The sequence below is a fragment of the Triticum dicoccoides genome, chromosome 2A (genome assembly GCF_002162155.2).
Source record: "Triticum dicoccoides isolate Atlit2015 ecotype Zavitan chromosome 2A, WEW_v2.0, whole genome shotgun sequence".
In the NCBI taxonomy this organism is placed as follows: domain Eukaryota; kingdom Viridiplantae; phylum Streptophyta; class Magnoliopsida; order Poales; family Poaceae; genus Triticum; species Triticum dicoccoides.
Genome location: NC_041382.1, coordinates 620,993,047 through 621,010,891, shown reverse-complemented (window position 1 = coordinate 621,010,891; position 17,845 = coordinate 620,993,047). Strand labels below are relative to the sequence as shown.

The 17,845-nt window shown below is 47.8% G+C and overlaps 1 protein-coding gene across 1 annotated transcript; it reads left to right on the top strand.

Moving 5' to 3' along the window:
* The first annotated feature begins 9,793 nt into the window (after positions 1–9,793).
* On the top strand, positions 9,794–11,003 carry LOC119358012 (cytosolic sulfotransferase 8-like). Its single transcript, XM_037624747.1, has one exon. It carries the CDS (start codon positions 9,794–9,796, stop codon positions 10,922–10,924), a length of 1,131 nt encoding a protein of 376 aa, XP_037480644.1. The 3' UTR covers positions 10,925–11,003.
* The last annotated feature ends 6,842 nt before the right edge of the window (positions 11,004–17,845 follow it).

Genomic DNA, 17,845 nt, shown 5'->3' with positions numbered 1-17,845 from the left:
TGATATATTCAAGTAGGGTTATTTCGTAGGTATTATGCTTCTATTTTTGGACTATATGTAGACTGCATATCAGAACTGGATTATTATTATTATTTGTTATTATCAAATTTAAAGGTTTAAATAATATAGTTTTAATGTCTTACTTTACGCTAATACAACTGCTATAGACTCTCTTGAACCTTTAGAGAAGGTGTGAGGGTGCCAAATTCCTTACCTTGTACGTAAAAAATTGTAATTATTTCTAGGGATAGTATTGTGCTAGCTCGTGTGCATGCATGTGATATAGTAGTAGTTAATTACTCCAACGTGGTGGATTGAGAGAAAAAAAAGTAGGCTTTTTTTTTGCACGTCCTCGGTGACAAAAAAAAGTAGTCTTTTAGCACTCGATACTTGCCTCCTATGCTTGAAATCAATCAGGCCACGCAAATCAATAGAAAACTGATGTTACGTGCTTCCGTGTGTCTCAGGAAACTCAGGCTGTATTTTTCCTTGCTGTGCACGCACGCGGCCAACTTGGATACACCAGTTTAGGCCCGTTTAATTTATTTATTTTTGAAAATCAAAAGGCAGGTTTAATTCTAGTGCGCAGGTTGTCTTTCCGTACATGTATCATTGATGATATGCATAGACGTGACAACTTCTTTTGATATGTGCAAAAAAGACAAAAAAAAAAGTGTCGTGGAACGTTATTTAGAAATACTAAAATTTGTCTTTTTGGCCGAGCCAAAATAAAAATTATTTACTGGCAAAACATTGGGCGGCGCACATATTTTGCGGAGATGTACGCGTGATATTTTTATTATTTTTTTTGGCATTTTGAAACCCATTTTAGAAAAGTGGGTGTAGATATACCCAGGTTCAGGTCGTCCTGACTCATGTTTCCCAGCTATGTAGTTCGTATGGAAACATATTTTTCAAAAATATACTTTAGCTATGTGTAAAAATTCATAATTTTCTTGATCCACCTAATAATAGTTTTATGCATAACTTATTTTGTATTTAGCAATTTAAGTTATATGTGGTGTTTGCACTAACTTTTTCATTTGTTATACTTATTTCTTATTACTGTATACCAACATACAGACATATAGTTGTTCTCTATAAATCAAAAGATAATTTATTTATAAATATATTTTTAGTTGAGGCCAATTAGTTTATCAAGTAGATGCTTTATGGATTTGTTATTTTAGGAAACTTACGTATATATATAGATGCTGATATCAACATGACACCTGTGCATCCACTTTCAACATTATGGGCCCACACGCTGGCCCGACCTCGAGCATGTATTTTGACTATAAATCTTATGTATGCGTATGTTTGTAGAAAATTGGAACTTTTTGTAAATAAAAAAATATTTGGTGTAAGATATAGCAATTGTTCTAATATTTTTTTTATCTTAGTACAATCTCTCTAACTTAGTATGAGACATTTTTTGACACTGTCATGGACTCGGAAAACATCTTATAAAAAGTTATAGAGAGAATACTAAGCAATTATTCCAATATTTTCTTAATCTATATGTATCATTATTTGTCTATTCCTGTCGTAGAGATCAAATTTCCTAATTTAGTGTCGACATAATAGTTGGACATGCGGATGTTATTAAAAAAACACAAATAGCTGTTTTTGTATTTTTTTTTAATATTTTTCTATCGCTAGACACGGTCTATATGCAGTGCATTGATGTGTCCATAGGCCCGCTCATGTTTTTCTAATTGGGTGGCCCTTTTCTTAGTTTGCTTGTGGGGCACGTGTACTCTGTCTCCGTATTTGACTTGTTTAATTTCCTTTCAATCAGACTCTTTCTATCAATAGGATTGCCTTGTGTGACACCGATTAGTACTGCAACTCCAATATTGTCCCCGGACTCTAGATGCATGTGTAGACGTAGCATCCATATAGATTTTTTTATCTAGACTTGTTTCTATATGTATTACTATATATGTGTGTGCACGTGACGGTTCAATACGCTGACCTGTCAACAATAGCATATTACGTAAAATCTTTTAAATCTCAGCCATTATTATTCTAATCGAACGGTCGAAATAATATTAGTATACGTGGACAAATGTGATAGGCATAAGTATTGTGACATAATGTGTAATACCAGCTCATAATGCAATAAATATTAATATAAAAGCATGATGCAAAATGGACGTATTAGCGTCCGCTTTAAAGGAACCATAAGCCGGGTTTTGATACCTCTCAAATTTTTTTGATTGGCCCTTTCTGCTTGACCATTAGATTGGGGCTGAGCCACTGATGACAGTCAAGCCGGATGTGCTCACGTTGACAAAATTCTTCCATAGCACCCTTGGACAGATTAGTACCATTATCATTTATAATACTGTGTGGAAAACCAAACTGGAATATCACCTTTTTGATGAATTGAACCGCCGTGGCCGCATCACACTTACTGACTGGCTCTACCTCTACCCACTTGGTAAACTTATCAACCGCCACCAGCAGGTGGGTTTTCTTGTCCTTGGACCTCTTAAAAGGCCCAACAATATCTAGCACCCAAGTTGCAAACAGCCAAGTGATTGAAATCATTCTTAATTCTTGAGCCGGAACATGAGCGTGTCGTGCAAACTTCTGACAACCGTCACACCTCTTTACCAAATCCTCAGCATCAGCATGAGCCGTCAACCAATAGAAGCCGTGACGAAAGGCCTTAGCCACCAAGGATTTTGAACCGACATGGTGACTACAATCTCCTTCGTGGATCTCACGCAAAATCTCACAACCTTCTTGAGGAGACACAACGCTGAAATGCTCCTGTGACGTTGCAATGATGTAGCTCCCCATTGACAATGGTCATTGATTTGGATCGCCGGATTATCTGCCGGGCCAAGGTTTCATCGTCTGGTAACTCGCCCCGGTTCATGTATGCTAGGTATGGGACCGTCCAATCCGGAATAACATGAAGAGCCGCCACCAATTGAGCCTCCGGGTCAGGCACAGCCAAATCCTCCTCCGTAGGTATCTTGACTGACGGATTATGTAGCACATCTAGAAAGGTATTGGGTGGCACCGGTTTACGTTGAGAGCCTAAGCGACTTAAAGCATCTGCCGCTTCATTCTTTCGCCGGTCTATATGGTCAACCTGATAACCCTTGAAATGACCAGCCACTTATCCACCTCTCGTCTATATGCCGCCATGAGTGGATCCTTGGAATCCCAAGTGCCAGATACCTGTTGAGCCACCAGGTCTGAGTCACCAAAACACTTAACCCGGCTTAAATTCATTTCCTTAGCCATCCGAAGACCATGGAGCAAGGCCTTATACTCAGCTGCATTGTTAGTACAAGGGAACATTAAATGGAGAACATAACAAAACTTATCACCTCGTGGGGAAGTTAATATGACTCCAGCCCCCGATCCCTCCAATTGTCTGGACCCATCAAAATGAATAGTTCAATAAGTGTTGTATGGCTTTTCCTCTGGTGCTTGCAACTCTGTCCAATCATTGATGAAGTCCACAAGTGATTGGGATTTGATTGCTGTGCGAGGCGTATACTTTAACCCGTGAGGTCCAAGCTCAATAGCCCATTTAGCAATCCGGCCATTTGCTTCTCTGTTTTGGATGATATCTCCCAAGGGGGCTGAACTGACCACTGTGATAGGATGACCCTGAAAATAATGCTCGAGTTTCCGGCTTGCCATGAAAACTCCATAAACCAGCTTCTGCTAATGTGGGTATCTCTGTTTGGACTCATTAAGCACCTCGCTGATATAATAAACCGGCCATTGAACCAGATACTCTTTTCCAGCCTCCTTGCGCTCTACCACAATAGACACACTAACAGCCCGGGCATTAGCAGCCAGATATAGCAGTAAGGGCTCTTTATCGACCGGAGCCGCAAGTACAGGTGGCTTGGCTAACCGTGTCTTTAAGTCCTCGAACGCTTTATCAGCAGCATCACTCCAGACGAAGTCATCTGTCTTCTTTAGCATCTGATACAAAGGGATAGCCTTCTCCCCAAGGCGACTGATAAACCGGCTTAGGGCTGCAATCCGGCCCGCCAAACGCTGGACATCGTTGATACACGCCGGTTTAGCCAGGGATGTGATAGATGTGATCTTCTCCGGATTAGCTTCAATGCCCCTGTTAGACACCAGAAAACCCAAGAGCTTGCCCGCCAGTACACCAAAGACACATTTGGCCGGATTAAGCATCATCTTATAAACCCGGAGGTTATCAAAAGTTTCCTTCAAGTCACCTATCAATGTTTCCTCCTTTCTGGACTTCACCACAATATCATCCACATATGCATGAACATTGCGCCCAATCTGTTTATGCAGACAATTCTGGACGCATCACTGATAAGTCGCCTGGGCACTTTTGAGCCCAAAAGGCATAGATACATAGCAGAAGGATCCAAAGGGAGTTATGAAGGCTATCTTCTCCTGGTCCTTAACTGCCATTTTGATCTGATGATAACCAGAATAAGCATCCAGAAAACTCAAACGGTCACAACCTGCCGTAGCATCAATAATTTGATCGATACGGGGGAGAGCAAAGGGGACAACTGGACATGCCTTGTTTAAGTCTGTGTAATCCACACACATACGCCAAGTGTCGTTTTTCTTATGTACTAGCACCGGATTAGCTAGCCACTCAGGGTGAAAGACCTCCACGATAAACCCTACTGCCAAGAGCCGGGCTACCACCTCACTAATAGCTTTACGCCTGTCTTTGTTGAAGCGGCGGAGAAACTGTCTGGCCGGTTTAAACTCAGGATCTATATTAAGAGTGTGCTCAGTGAGTTCCCTCGGTACACCTGGCATGTCAGAAGGCTTCCATGCAAAGATGTCCCGGTTCTCATGGATGAACTCGATGAGCGCGCTTTCCTATTTCGGATCTAGGTTAGCGCTGATGCTGAACTACTTGGATGAATCGCCGGGAACAAAGTCAACTAGCTTAGTCTCCTCAGTCAATTTAAATTTTAGTGCCGGATCATGTTCTATAGTTGGCTTTTTCAGAGAAGTCATATCTGCCGGATCGACATTGTGTTTATAAAACTTCAGCTCCTCTGTGGCACAAACCAACTCAGCATAAGCCGCATCACCCTCTTCACATTCCAAAGCAATTTTCAAGCTCCCATGTACTATGATGGTCCCTTTATGACCCGACATCTTGAGCTGCAGATAAACATAACAAGGCCTTGCCATGAACTTAGCATAAGTCGGTCGTCCGAACAGGGCATGATATGGACTCTTGATTTTCACCACCTCAAAAGTCAACACCTCCGATCTTGAATCATAATCATCTGCAAAAGCAACCTCCAGAGCTATCTTGCCAACTGGGTATGCAGATTACCAGGCACCACACCATGAAACACGGTGTTCGACGGTTTAAGATTCTTATCTCTTAACCCCATGCGACGGAAGGTTTCATAGTAAAGGATATTGATACTGCTTCCTCAATCCATAAGCACCTTGGTAAACTTATACCCCCCAACCTAAGGTGCCACCACCAAGGCCAGATGACCCGGATTGTCAACCCGGGGCGGATGATCTTCTCGACTCCACAGAATGGGCTGTTCAGACCAGCACAGATAATGAGGTACCGCCGGTTCAACGGAGTTCACGTCCATTTTATGAAGCTTTTGATCGCGCTTACATAAGGTAGTGGTGAAGACATGATACTGCCCACTATTCAACTTCTTCGGATTGCTCTAATAACCCGATTGTTGCTGCTGTTGATTCCCCTGATGGTTGTAACCTTCATGGTTACCCTGACTGCATTGATTGCCATGTCCGGTTTGGTTGCCTTGGAATCCTGAACTAGAGCTGCTACCTCTATAACCCGGCCCATGGAAACCGCCTCCTGAACCGCCGGCCGGTCCATTGTCGTATTGAAAGAGATTTGAATTTTTGAACTCCGGCATAATGAAGCAATCCTTCCAAAGATGCATAGCTGGCCTCTCCTTTGATCCGTGCTTTGGGTAAGGCTGATTTAACAAGCGCTCTAGATTGGGGCCTGACCCTCCACCCCGCTGCAGTGGTTTACCCTTACGCCGCTGACCGTTATCCTGGGTGTTGGTGTTAGCCACAAAGTCCAAGCTATTATCCGCCTTGCGTTTACCGTTGTTCCCATGACCCGTCGGGTTATGTTGCTGCCCTTTGGTGCTGCCGCTCTTCTTTCCCTTCCCTGTCTTGTCATCATCAGACTCGGGGTCTTTGGTACTGTCGGAGTCGGCATACTTCACCAGAGCCGCCATAAGTGTTCCCATGTCATTACAATGGCGTTTGAGACGTCCCAACTTTAGCTTCAAAGGTGCAAACCGGCAATTGCCTTCCAATGTTAAAACGGTTGTGTCAGCGTTGATGCGGTCTGATGAATGCAAAATCTCTGAAACCCGGCGTACCCAGCGGGTTGTTGATTCTCCTTCCTCCTGGACACAGGCAACTAAATCCACGATTGACATGAGCTTCTTGCACGTATCCTTAAAATTCTGGATAAACTTGGCCCTTAACTCGGCCCACGACCCAATAGAGTTGGCCGGAAGATTTTTCAACCATGTGCGAGCTATTCCCTCCAACATCATGGTAAAGTATTTGGCACACGCTGCTTTGTCCACATCCAGCATCTCCATTGCCATCTCATAGCTTTCCACCCATGACTCGGGGGATAAATTGGTGGTGTAATTCGGCACCTTCCAGGGGCCTTTGAAATCCTTGGGTAGTCGTACATTGCGCAATGCTGGGACGAGACATGGTACCCCCAATGAACTGGAGGTAACCCCTGGTTCCACCGACGTTGTTGGACGAACCGGAGTGACTTGGCGGGCCTCATGTTGCACCGCTAACTCGGCCTCTCGATGTGCCCTAGCGCGATCCACTACATCCTGAGCATTGCCACCGCCGCCCGCCAGGTTATGGCCACGGGGCGGATTACGATTCCGCGCGCTGCTTGATCGGGCCGGTTCATTTATGAATAAGCCTGCTGCTGAGTCAAGGCCGTCTGAAGGAGCTCCCTAGTCCGTCGTGTCTCAACTGCTACCGGGGACTCGCCACGATCGGGAGGGCCGCCAATCGTGAAGCGGCAGCAACGATGTTATCCAACAGGTTAGAGTAATGACCCGGAGGCGTTGAGACGTGTCGTGATGGGACATCATTCTGACGAGGCTGAGGCGGCGGCTCCATCACGCGCGCCTGAACCGGTCCCTCGGTCCCAGGTGCTTCCGCCCGGTTTACCACTGGCTGGTTGCTGGTGTCTGCTCCTGGCGTGTTAAAGAGATTTCTTGCCACGTGGCAGAAGGTGCGACCGGTATCTTCTCCTCATGACATCATCTGACGCACTCTGATCCAGCATAACCCGGTAAGCCTGAGCCTCTAACTCGGCCCGCTCTGTAGCCATCCTGGTGTTCTCCGCCGCCAGGTCCGCTTTAGCCTGAGTTATCTGATCCTTCACCTTTGCAATCTCCGCGTTGTGTTGATCCCGGTTTGCCGCGTCCACCTCTGCTGCCAGCAACGTTGCCAAATCGTCGAACAAATCGGACAAAACCTGAACCGGAGGCGGCGTAGAGCCCCCTGCTCTCGCTGGTGTTGCTGCTGTTGAACCGGAGATCATTACTGCGGCGGTAGAAGAGTGTTGTGCTGCTTGTATGCCGGCCATGAAGACCGCGACCCGACTCGGTGGATCAAGGGGGTCCGGAATACTGTCGCCATCGGAACCACCACTAATCCGGCCATCCTGCAGCTGATACAGTGACTCGGTCTCTCCGGTTGAAGACTCTTCATCATAATAGACAACAGTTTCGCCACCAGATGCCGATCTATCCTCATATTCTGCTCCATGGATGAGACCTACGCAGGCATGCCTTACGGCGGGCTGAACCTGGGCAGACCTTGCACGCTGAGCCGTCTCGATGATATTGGTGCAGATGTCCGGCTTAGGGCCCGGTTCACCGATCTTGCCGATGAAGACGTGAATTCCACCAAAGGGGACCCGGTACCCGTACTCAATTGAGCTGACCTTGGGACTCCATCCTGCATCGTCGATATAGAGCTTGCCGCGACGACTTTTAGTCATCCGGCCCACAACGTATCCCTTAAGTCCTTCAAAGCTGCCCTTCACGAACTCGAAACCATCGTGCGATAGCCCCACGGTGGGCGCCAATTGTCGTGGTTTTGTCACGACAGATGTCTTCGTGGAGCCATTCTGATGGGTTAGCTTAAAGGGGTTAAAGCGGACAAGGGACGCAAGAGTTATACTGGTTCGGCCCCTTTCGGCGAAGGTAAAAGCCTACGTCCAGTTGTGATGGAATTGTTTTGGTTTCGATGACTAGGGAGCGAATCCGCTTTGCCTGGCTCTCGAGTTATTGTGTGTTGTCCTTAAACCGCCGCCGGGTCGCCCATTTATATACATAGGTCGACGCCCGTCGGTTTACAGAATCCCGATGCCGGATCATAAACGTGTCTGGCTCGGTCTCTATTCCTTCTATCTTACAATACAAGTTACATATCAATGTCGGTTTATGTCTACAGGCCTTAACCCGCCTTTGGGCCTTGGGTCTTCATGAAGCGCCACCATCCTTGTCTTCATGGGCTACAAATAAAGTAATCATCATGGGGATAACCCGGCCTCTCCTGGCCGATTTATGTCCAATAATAATATCCCCAACAGCTGGGAGGATGAGACGAATAGTAGATATATAAGGATAAGGACATGGACATAGTATGATGCTCGGTTCATTTCACACGTGACACGTGTTGAACGTTGGAAGCGGCAGACGCAATGCCTGTAATCCACCAGGTGATGGGAATCTACGCTACGCGTCCGTCGGTGGGTTAATTGAAAACATCCGCCGCCTCCTACGTCGTTGGACTGAGCCACAAATAGCTATCAGATCTCCCCAATGAGGTGCGTCGTCAATTGCAACCAGGTAGATGTTGCACAGCTCGCTCTGCAACAATTGCTTTGTTGCAAACCACCAAAGCGTTATTTTCTCCCAAAATTTTTAGTTTTGTCTTCAATTTTTTTTGCAACATAGATGATGTTGCGAGAGGACTTTTGCAATAGACGTGGCGTCGCAGTTTTTTCGTCTTCATAGTTTTTTCAGCATAGACGATATTGCAGGAGGTTTTTTGCAAGACTAATGTTGCAAAAAAAATTACACCGAAAAGCTGATATCATTTGTGGTGTGAATCGAGGAATTTTTGCAACAGAGATAATGTTGCGCGGAAGGAATTTTACAACAAGGCCCTTGTTGTGGAAAGTATAATAAAATATCGTCGGAAGGAGCGATCACAGACAGCGAGAGGGGAGGCCGAAGCGGCGCAGCTCGCTGATGGTGGCTGGAGCACGGCTCAGGCGAGCAGGCATATGGAGATGGGAAAAGGAGGAGTTGGAGAGGAAGAGGAGAGGAGAAAGGACGGCCAACGGTGTCCTCCTACGATCACCGGCGGCGGACTCGAGAGAGCGGCTTGCAGCAGTGTGTAGGACGACTGGCTTGCCGCGGCACTGGTGGCGTGTGGCGATCCTCGAGCACGGCTGAGAGAAAGATGCGAAGAGTAGATAAGGATAAGGACAAGGATGTAGTATGTTGCTCGGTCCATTTCACGCAGGACACAGTGCCTGTAATCCAGTGACGGAAATCTTTTCCTATTAAACTACGGAAATACAAAACATATAAGTATGGCAACATCACTGCCGTCTTGTTGTCTTGTTTGGAGACGAATGTGGCCAAATAATTTGATGTGGCGATAAGAAAATGATTTGTCGATCGAGTTGTGTATACGCCGTGGTTGCAGCCACAACACAAGTTGTACCGGGAGCAATATGCTCCATGTGCATCGCCACTCTTCTCTATCTATTATAAGATGCACCTTGTGCTACCGCTACCTTATCCCTGCTCATACCTTGGCTTGGACTGTTTGCCGTACAATGTCCTCCTCCTTCTCCACCCCAGCCATTCTGCCGCAAGAGGGCGATGCCGAAACCAACGAGGAGCTCTACGGGCAGTTCACCGAGCTGGCGTCCTCCTGGCCGTGCTCCCGGGGCCTCTCCAGGGCGAACCTGCTCTACCGCCACGAGAAGGGCTGGTACAGCATCCTGCCTCCGATGGTCGGCGCGATGGTCGCCGACGCACGCTTCGCCGCGCGCCCCTCGGACGTCGTCGTCGCCACCATGCCCAAGTCCGGCACCACGTGGATGAAGGCGCTCCTCTACTCCACGGTCCACCGGAGGGAGCACGCCCCGGGCGGCCCCGGCCACCCCTTCAACTCCGTCGGCCCGCACGAGTGCGTCCGCCACCTGGAGTACCAGCTCTACACGCGCAACAGGGTCCCGGACCTCGCCGGGCTCCCGGACCCGAGGCTCCTCGCCACGCACGTCCCGCTCGCGTCGCTGCCGAGGTCGGTCGCCGCGTCGGGGTGCCGGATCGTGTACGTGTGCCGCAACCCAAAGGACACGCTGGTCTCGACGTGGAGCTTCGTGAACAAGTTCAGGGCCGAGGACGGGCTGGAGCCGATCTCGGTCGAGGCCGCCGCCGGCTACTTCTGCGACGGCGTGTCGGCGTCCGGGCCGTACTGGGACCACGTCCTCGGGTACTGGCGCGCGCACTTGGCGAACCCCGAGCGGGTGCTCTTCTTCAGGTACGAGGAGATGAGCCGGGACCCTGCGGCGCACGTGCGGAGGCTGGCGGAGTTTGTCGGACGCCCGTTCAGCGCGGAGGAGGAGGAAGACGGCGCGGTGGACGCCGTCGTCAAGCTGTGCTCGTTCGAGCACATGACCGGGCTCGAAGCGACCAAGAGCGGCAAGACGGAGCTTGTGTTGGGCGCTGTGGAGAACAGCTCGTTCTTCCGGCGCGGCCTGGTCGGGGATTGGGAGAACCATCTATCGCCGGAGACAGCACGAAAGATTGACGCCATTACCGACGCTAAGTTCAGGGCTTTCGGTCTCTCTGTCTAGCTAGCATTCGATATCCACGTGTCATCCATATTCGCATCAGTTTGTCTAATTCACATCTAAATGATTTTTAAAGATGTCACATCTAACCTCCCACAAATATATAATGCATCAACAAGAAACAAAAAAAAACTATGATAAAAAAACCATAAACAGAATGAAAATCAGCTTACATGTGACATAGTTATGTCACATCTAAATGTGTTCTAAACAGACCCTATTCGCATACGTGTGCTGCTAATATATGTCAACAAGACAACAGGGAGCGGCATTTTTTTTTAGAAAAAGAGATTAACCCCGGCCTCTGCATCGATGCACACAGTTATTTTATTAAGAAAATAGGTTCAAAAATCTCCTCAGGTAGTCTCAAAAGATCATGAAGAAGCAAATGCCACACGCGGCCAAAAATATAAAAATGTCACAACCGGCTATAATAAATTAAGATGTTTATACACCTAGTCTATTACTGAACCGTCATCTATATCGGTTGTATATATCACGTGTAACAAGGGAGCAGCATATTGTGTTGATATTGAAATTGCGCCCGCAAGTTTGGAATTATGGATTGGGGCCAGGCAGTACTGATTAGAGCGTCTCTCCAACGCTAGTCCCATTTTAGAACTCCGGAAGAAAAAAATAGAGATGCTTATACATTTCCCTCCAAAAAAAGAGATGCTTATACATTTTCAGCCTCTAAATACTACACTCAACTCTAATAGCAACCTTCATCTTCTAGCCCCCATTTTTCTTCCCTAAGAGCATCCCTAGCAGATCTGCTATATCCTCGCCCGTTCCTTATAATTCCGACGGTTTTAAAGTTCTTGACCTTTTTCAGGCCTGAACAAATCCCGTAAAAATGGCCCGACCCATAAAAATTATGTAGGCGGCCCGCAAATCCCCCTCCGCCACTGTATGTACAGGTCAGGGCGTTTTAGGGTTCACGTCCTGGATCTTCTCCGCCCCCTCCAGCGTCTTCTTTCTCTCCGATGAGCGATTTCGCTCGATTCTTTCCTTTTCTCGCAGATCCATGGCCAGAGGTTCTCACGGGCGTGGGGTCTACGGTGGGTCGCCGCCGTGCACGACGCGGAGGCCACCAGCTCCAGCCGTCCGCTCGAGCCATGGCATTACAATCAGGTCCGCGAACTCGGCTGCCACTGCTGCAGTGAAGGCTGGAGCGTGTGGGCTCGCTTCTACGAGCTTGACGAAGCATTTTTTGCCGCACACCAAGAGGTGTCGGGAAGTGGATGAGGAGCTCCTCGCTGCGAGGAACACGGTGGCGGCCGGAGAAGAAGTAGCCGCCAAACGGCTCGCCGCCACAAAGGAGGACCACACGGTCGGAGGAGGCGTTCTACCTCGGCATCAACTACTGAGCCGACCTTTCCTAGGTTTAAATTTGTTTGACCTATGTTTTCTGCTATGTATGTTGTACGAGGAACTCCGGTTGTGTTGCTTGGAACTTAGTAGCGTAAACTAGATTTTAAATATGCAGTACGTTTGATTGGATCTATTCCGCTAGGAGCTTCGAGGTCCCGCAAAATCATTTTAGGGGACAGTACCGATTTATAGCACAACTGCTAGGGATGCTCTAAGACTGCCACGTGGGACCAACATATCAGAATTTAAATGTTCCCCCTCTTTTCCAATGCCTCATTGGCCTCCAACTACAACAAAGACACCAGGGGCTTGTTTGGTAAGCTGCACCATTTTTTGTCCCTTTGCATGTGTAACTTAACTCAGCCTCGCTGAGCAAATGCAGCCTAAAAAACCATGTTGTGCATGTAGTTTGGTAGCCTACGTTGCATCAGTGACCAGATTATGCCTCCGATTTGGTGGCCTGCATTTGTGCTTCATGGGTTAGCAGATGCAAATCACAACTGTTTGGCTGTGTGCACTGCGATGTTCTGATCACCCCTTTTAAATGCGGTGGCCTTACCATCCAAATGCAACACACTTCATAATAGACGTCACATATGAACATCAACATAATTAACACTACTCTTACACCATTAACACACAATATCAGTGCATACCACAGATTACACACTACCACATCAGTTTAAAAGACATCCCATGCACAACCCCAAGGCATTGACACTTGGGCAAAATATTACAAGTTTAATAGAAAACTGACGACCGACGACAAGTTCAGAACAATTCCAACACTAGACAGTTAATTCATACACACACAAACTAGGGAGGAGGAAGAGCACGACTGATGTCGCCCTGACTCTGCAGATGGTGGAGGTGCCGGCGCTGTAGATCTGCACCTTGAAGCCTAGGCCCGACAGCCTCAGGATAAGCAGGTCGCAAGGGACGATCTTGTGCTTCTGGCAAAAGTAGTCTCAGCAGCTCCCCAGCATCATCTGCTCATGGAAGCTGGACCTGGATCCAGAACTCACACCATTTGTTTGCAGATAGCGAGAGGACGTGAGGAGAATTTAGGACGAACCATTTCTTCATCACGAGATGGAAGACCTCATGGATGACAAGCATGGAAATGTCTTCGACGTCCATTATTGGTACATAGAACCTGAGTGTCTTCCATGCCCCCTACTCGTGGCCAAGCTTAGGCATGCGACTAATACCCATCGGCTTGCTCATTCGGCTAGCCTGCTCGTCACGTCCACCCACTTGAGCCACTAGTTTGCCGGGATGATTTCCTCGCCCCCCCCCCCTCGGCACGAGCGATGACCATGCACCTTGACCTACAGTGTCCATGTCCATCTTCACTACCTTGTGAGTTTAGTGGATGACAGTAAGTAACCAGTGAAGGAGGCAATGATGCATTGATCATAGAAATGCCCAACTGCATTCAACCATGATTAGTGCACCGTTGCTATGATTACAACACCATAGAAGTGATAATAGCAATGGTGCATTGATCATGGTAGAATGTAGTTGTGCATTGCTATGATCAGTGACCAATTGCACTGATCATAGAACTGCCATGATCGTTGGCAGTTGCACTTGGGTAGTGCTATTATTTGATCATAGCATTGTCCAATTGCAACTGCCACTTATCATGTCAATTGCAATTGGGCAGTGCTATGATCAGTACATCATAGAACTCCCCCAAATGCACGCACATCAGTCCTACTATTTATAGCATGCACATGCATTGTCCTTCTATGATCATGCAAGAACGTAGTACCTACTATGTGATGGTGCATACACACTATAGTGATCATACCAACGACCTAGCAACTATTCTGATTATAACAACAACCTAACTAGCATCATGATCAACCAAGAACGCCCTAACTGGCATTGTGAGCATACCAAGAACACCCTAACTACGAATGTAGCATTGTCATGATAGCAATGCAAAAACATAACTACCAATCTAGCATTGTCATGATAGCTAGTAAGCACTCTCTAAGAAGGCACATATCATGGCTCCTAATCGATTCAAATGGGTTGGGTTCAAAACGAATCCAATTGATTTAGAACGAACGGAAACCCCTAACTAGTAATGGGAGCATGGATAAATGATAGCATACCGAAGCGGTTGCCGCCGAAGGGAACACTGGTCATGGACCAAACCTTGCCGGGAACAGGGGTCCGACCGCCGTAGATGGACCAACCATTACAGGGCCTAATCCAAGGGTCCTCGCCACTGCGTCAATGCTACTCATACACACATAGTGGAGGAAAAGGGTGTTGTCATCGATGCTCTGATCCGACCTTGCTTCCTTTGGCTTGACACCGAGAAAGGGAGAAAGACCTCGCACGAGGGTAAACCCCCCTATCGGGCATGCCCGATGGTCTTCCAGCAACCCACGTGCTTCCCATAGAGCCACCTCTGCAGCCGCACTGATCTGCACGAATGCTGGCAGTGAGTCAATGGCTACTGAACGCGGCCTGGTGCAGTTGGGGGAAGTGACCTGGATAGCCGCCCTGAGGTCAATTCCTTGCTAGGCCATGACAACCACTCACTAGACTTGGATGGGGCCGCTACCAATGGGGATGGGAGTGGGGCGCCGCGATTGAGGGTTGGCCATCGGAGAACATGAAACGGGCGATGAGGTAGAGTGAGGGAGAATGGTGCGAATTGGAGTAGGCGGTGGCGGGAGAGAGGTGGTATGAGACCCCTCGTTGTTTCCCACGCTTCCCAACACATGCCGGCGAGAGCTTGGATCGTGAAAAAGGCCGAATCGGTCATTTCCCCCAGTTTGGGCCGAGACTGCTTTAAGTTCCACGCATGTCGAGAAACACATATAGGCCAGACTACCAAATGCCTGATTTTTTGCAGTGCACGGGCCTAGTTGGTGTTGGGAAACGTTGCATGGAAAACAAAAACAAAATTCTATTCACACGTAATGATCTATCCATGGAGATGCATAGCAACAAGGGGGAGCGTGTGCCTATGTACCCTCGTAGATCGTAAGCAGAAGAGTTTCTCAACACGGTTGATGTAGTTAAACTTCTTGGTGCTTCATCCGATCAAGTGCCAAACGCATGACACCTCCGCGTTCTGCACTCTTTCAACTCAGTGAAGTCCCTCGCCTTCTTGATCCAGGAAGACGTCGAGGTAGTAGATGAGTTTCGTTAGCACGACAGTGTGGTGACGGTGATGGTGAAGTGATCCTCGTTGGGCTTTGCCTAAGCGCTACGAAAATATGACCGAGGGTGTAAACGGTGGAGGGGGGCGCCGCACACGGCTAGGTAATTGTCTGGTGTGTGCTAGCCCCCCTCCCCTACATATATATAGGTGGGAGGGGGAGGGGAGGCAGCCAGGAGGCGACCAAGTAGTCCGAGTCCTACTTGGGGTCTTCCCATGGCCAATGCCCCCTTCCTTATTTAATAGAGGGGGAAGGAAAGAGGAGGGAGGAGGTAAGGAAGGGGGAGGCCGAATCCCCGCCTTTCCTTCTCCCTTTCCCTCTTTCCTTCTCCTCTGGTTCGACCCATATGGGGGGCGCACCAGCCCCTTGTGGCTGGTGCGTTTCCCCTCTTGGTCCATAAGGCCCATATCTTTTGCCGGGGGTGTCCGAATTCCTCCCAGTGACCCGATATGTACCCGGTACCCCCCGGAACACTTCCGGTGTCCGACTACTATCGTCCTATATATCAATCTTTACCTCTCTACCATTTCGAGACTCATCGTCATGTCTGTGATATCATCCGGTACTCGGAACAACATCCGGTCACCAAATCACATAACTCGTATAATACAATATCGTCATCGGACGTTAAGCGTGCGGACCCTATGGGTTCGAGAACTATGTAGACATCACCGAGACACCTCCCCGGTCAATAACCAATAGCAGAACCTAAATGCCTATATTGGCTCCTACATATTCTACGAAGATATTTATCGGTCGAACCTTTATGACAACATAAGTTATTCCCTTTGTCTTTCGGTATGTTACTTGCCCGAGGTTCGATCATCAGTATATTCATACCTAGTTCAATCTTGTTACCGGCAAGTCTCTTTACTCGTTCCATAATACATCATCCTGTAACTAACTCATTAGTCACTTTGCTTGCAAGGCTTCTTATGATGTGTATTATCGAGAGGGCCCAGAGATACCTCTTCGATACTCAGAGTGACAAATCCTAATCTCAATCTATGCCAACTCAAGAAACACCTTCGGAGATACCTGTAGAGCATCTTTATGATCACCCAGTTACGTTGTGACGTTTGATAGCACACAAGGTATTCCTCTGGTATCCGGGAGTTGCATAATCTCATAGTCAAAGGAATATGTATTTGACATGAAGAAAGCAATAGCAATAAACTGAATTATCATAATGCTAAGCTAAAGGATGGGTCTTGTCCATCACATCATTGTCCAAATGATGTGATTCCGTTATCAAATGACAACTCATGTCAATGGTTAGGAAACCTTAACCATCTTTGATCAACGAGCTAGTCTAGTAGAGGCTCACTAGGGACACGGTGTTTGTTTATGTATTCACACATGTATTAAGGTTTCCGATCAATACAATTCTAGCATGAATAATAAACCTTTATCATGAATAAGGAAATATAAAATAACAACCTTATTATTGCCTCTAGGGCATCTTTCCTTCAGTTGGGCCTCATGCACCCTACCAAATATGCCCCGAACTTCACAATGAGATGGAGCTCACGATGTCAAAGCTGGTGGAGCTCGCATGGACTGAGCTCGTGGCGCCCGAAGGTAGTTAAGCTCATGACTGACAGATCCACGCCGTGAAGGTGGAGGTCGAGAGGTGAGCATGAATGGGCCGACGACGGCACAAAGATAACGCGGAGGGAACATGAAGGTTGTGGAGGGCACATCCCTCGCATATCAATGAGAGTATACACAAACTTTTCATCAAATTCATCGCTCACAACAACCTCGCTGCTGGTCGATGACGTTTCGCTAGCTGGATCCTGGCGTCCGAAGAGCACCGACTATCTTGCGGACCTGCACATCATCCCGCTTCCAGCCACCGTCGCATCACCTTGTATCCCTGTCGATGGGAGAGAGGGCATCTTAGGGAAAATCTAACCGATCCCTTAAAAGTTAGCGGAGTAAAACTGTTAGTGGAGTATATTTACTCCACTAAGTTTTGGTCAGTTCTAGACGATCCCCTAAATTTAGCAGAGTAAAGTTACTTTTTGGTTTATGCATTTCATCAAACATCTAACATGCATGTCTACGAGACGATGGTGACCACACCAAAAATACTGGTGCCACCAATGCGCGCCACACACGGCCTTCCACCCGGTGCTCTTGCCGTGCCGCACCATGACCGACCGCTGTCGTGATCGTGCTTGTGCTCGGTGAGGATGGAGGCTAGCGCAGGACTGCCGCCGCCGTGACAGTGGTTGCGAGGGGGACTCTGCTGCTGCCGCACGTGTGGCTGGCGGTGGAGGACATGAAGAAGAGCTTCAGGAGCGACAACGAGGAGCAGTGGGCGATGACCCACAAGTATAGGGGATCAATTGTAGCT

Excerpts from the sequence above, each read along its gene's own strand:
- LOC119358012 (XM_037624747.1), top strand. The coding sequence starts at position 9,794 with ATGCTCCATGTGCATCGCCACTCTTCTCTATCTATTATAAGATGCACC.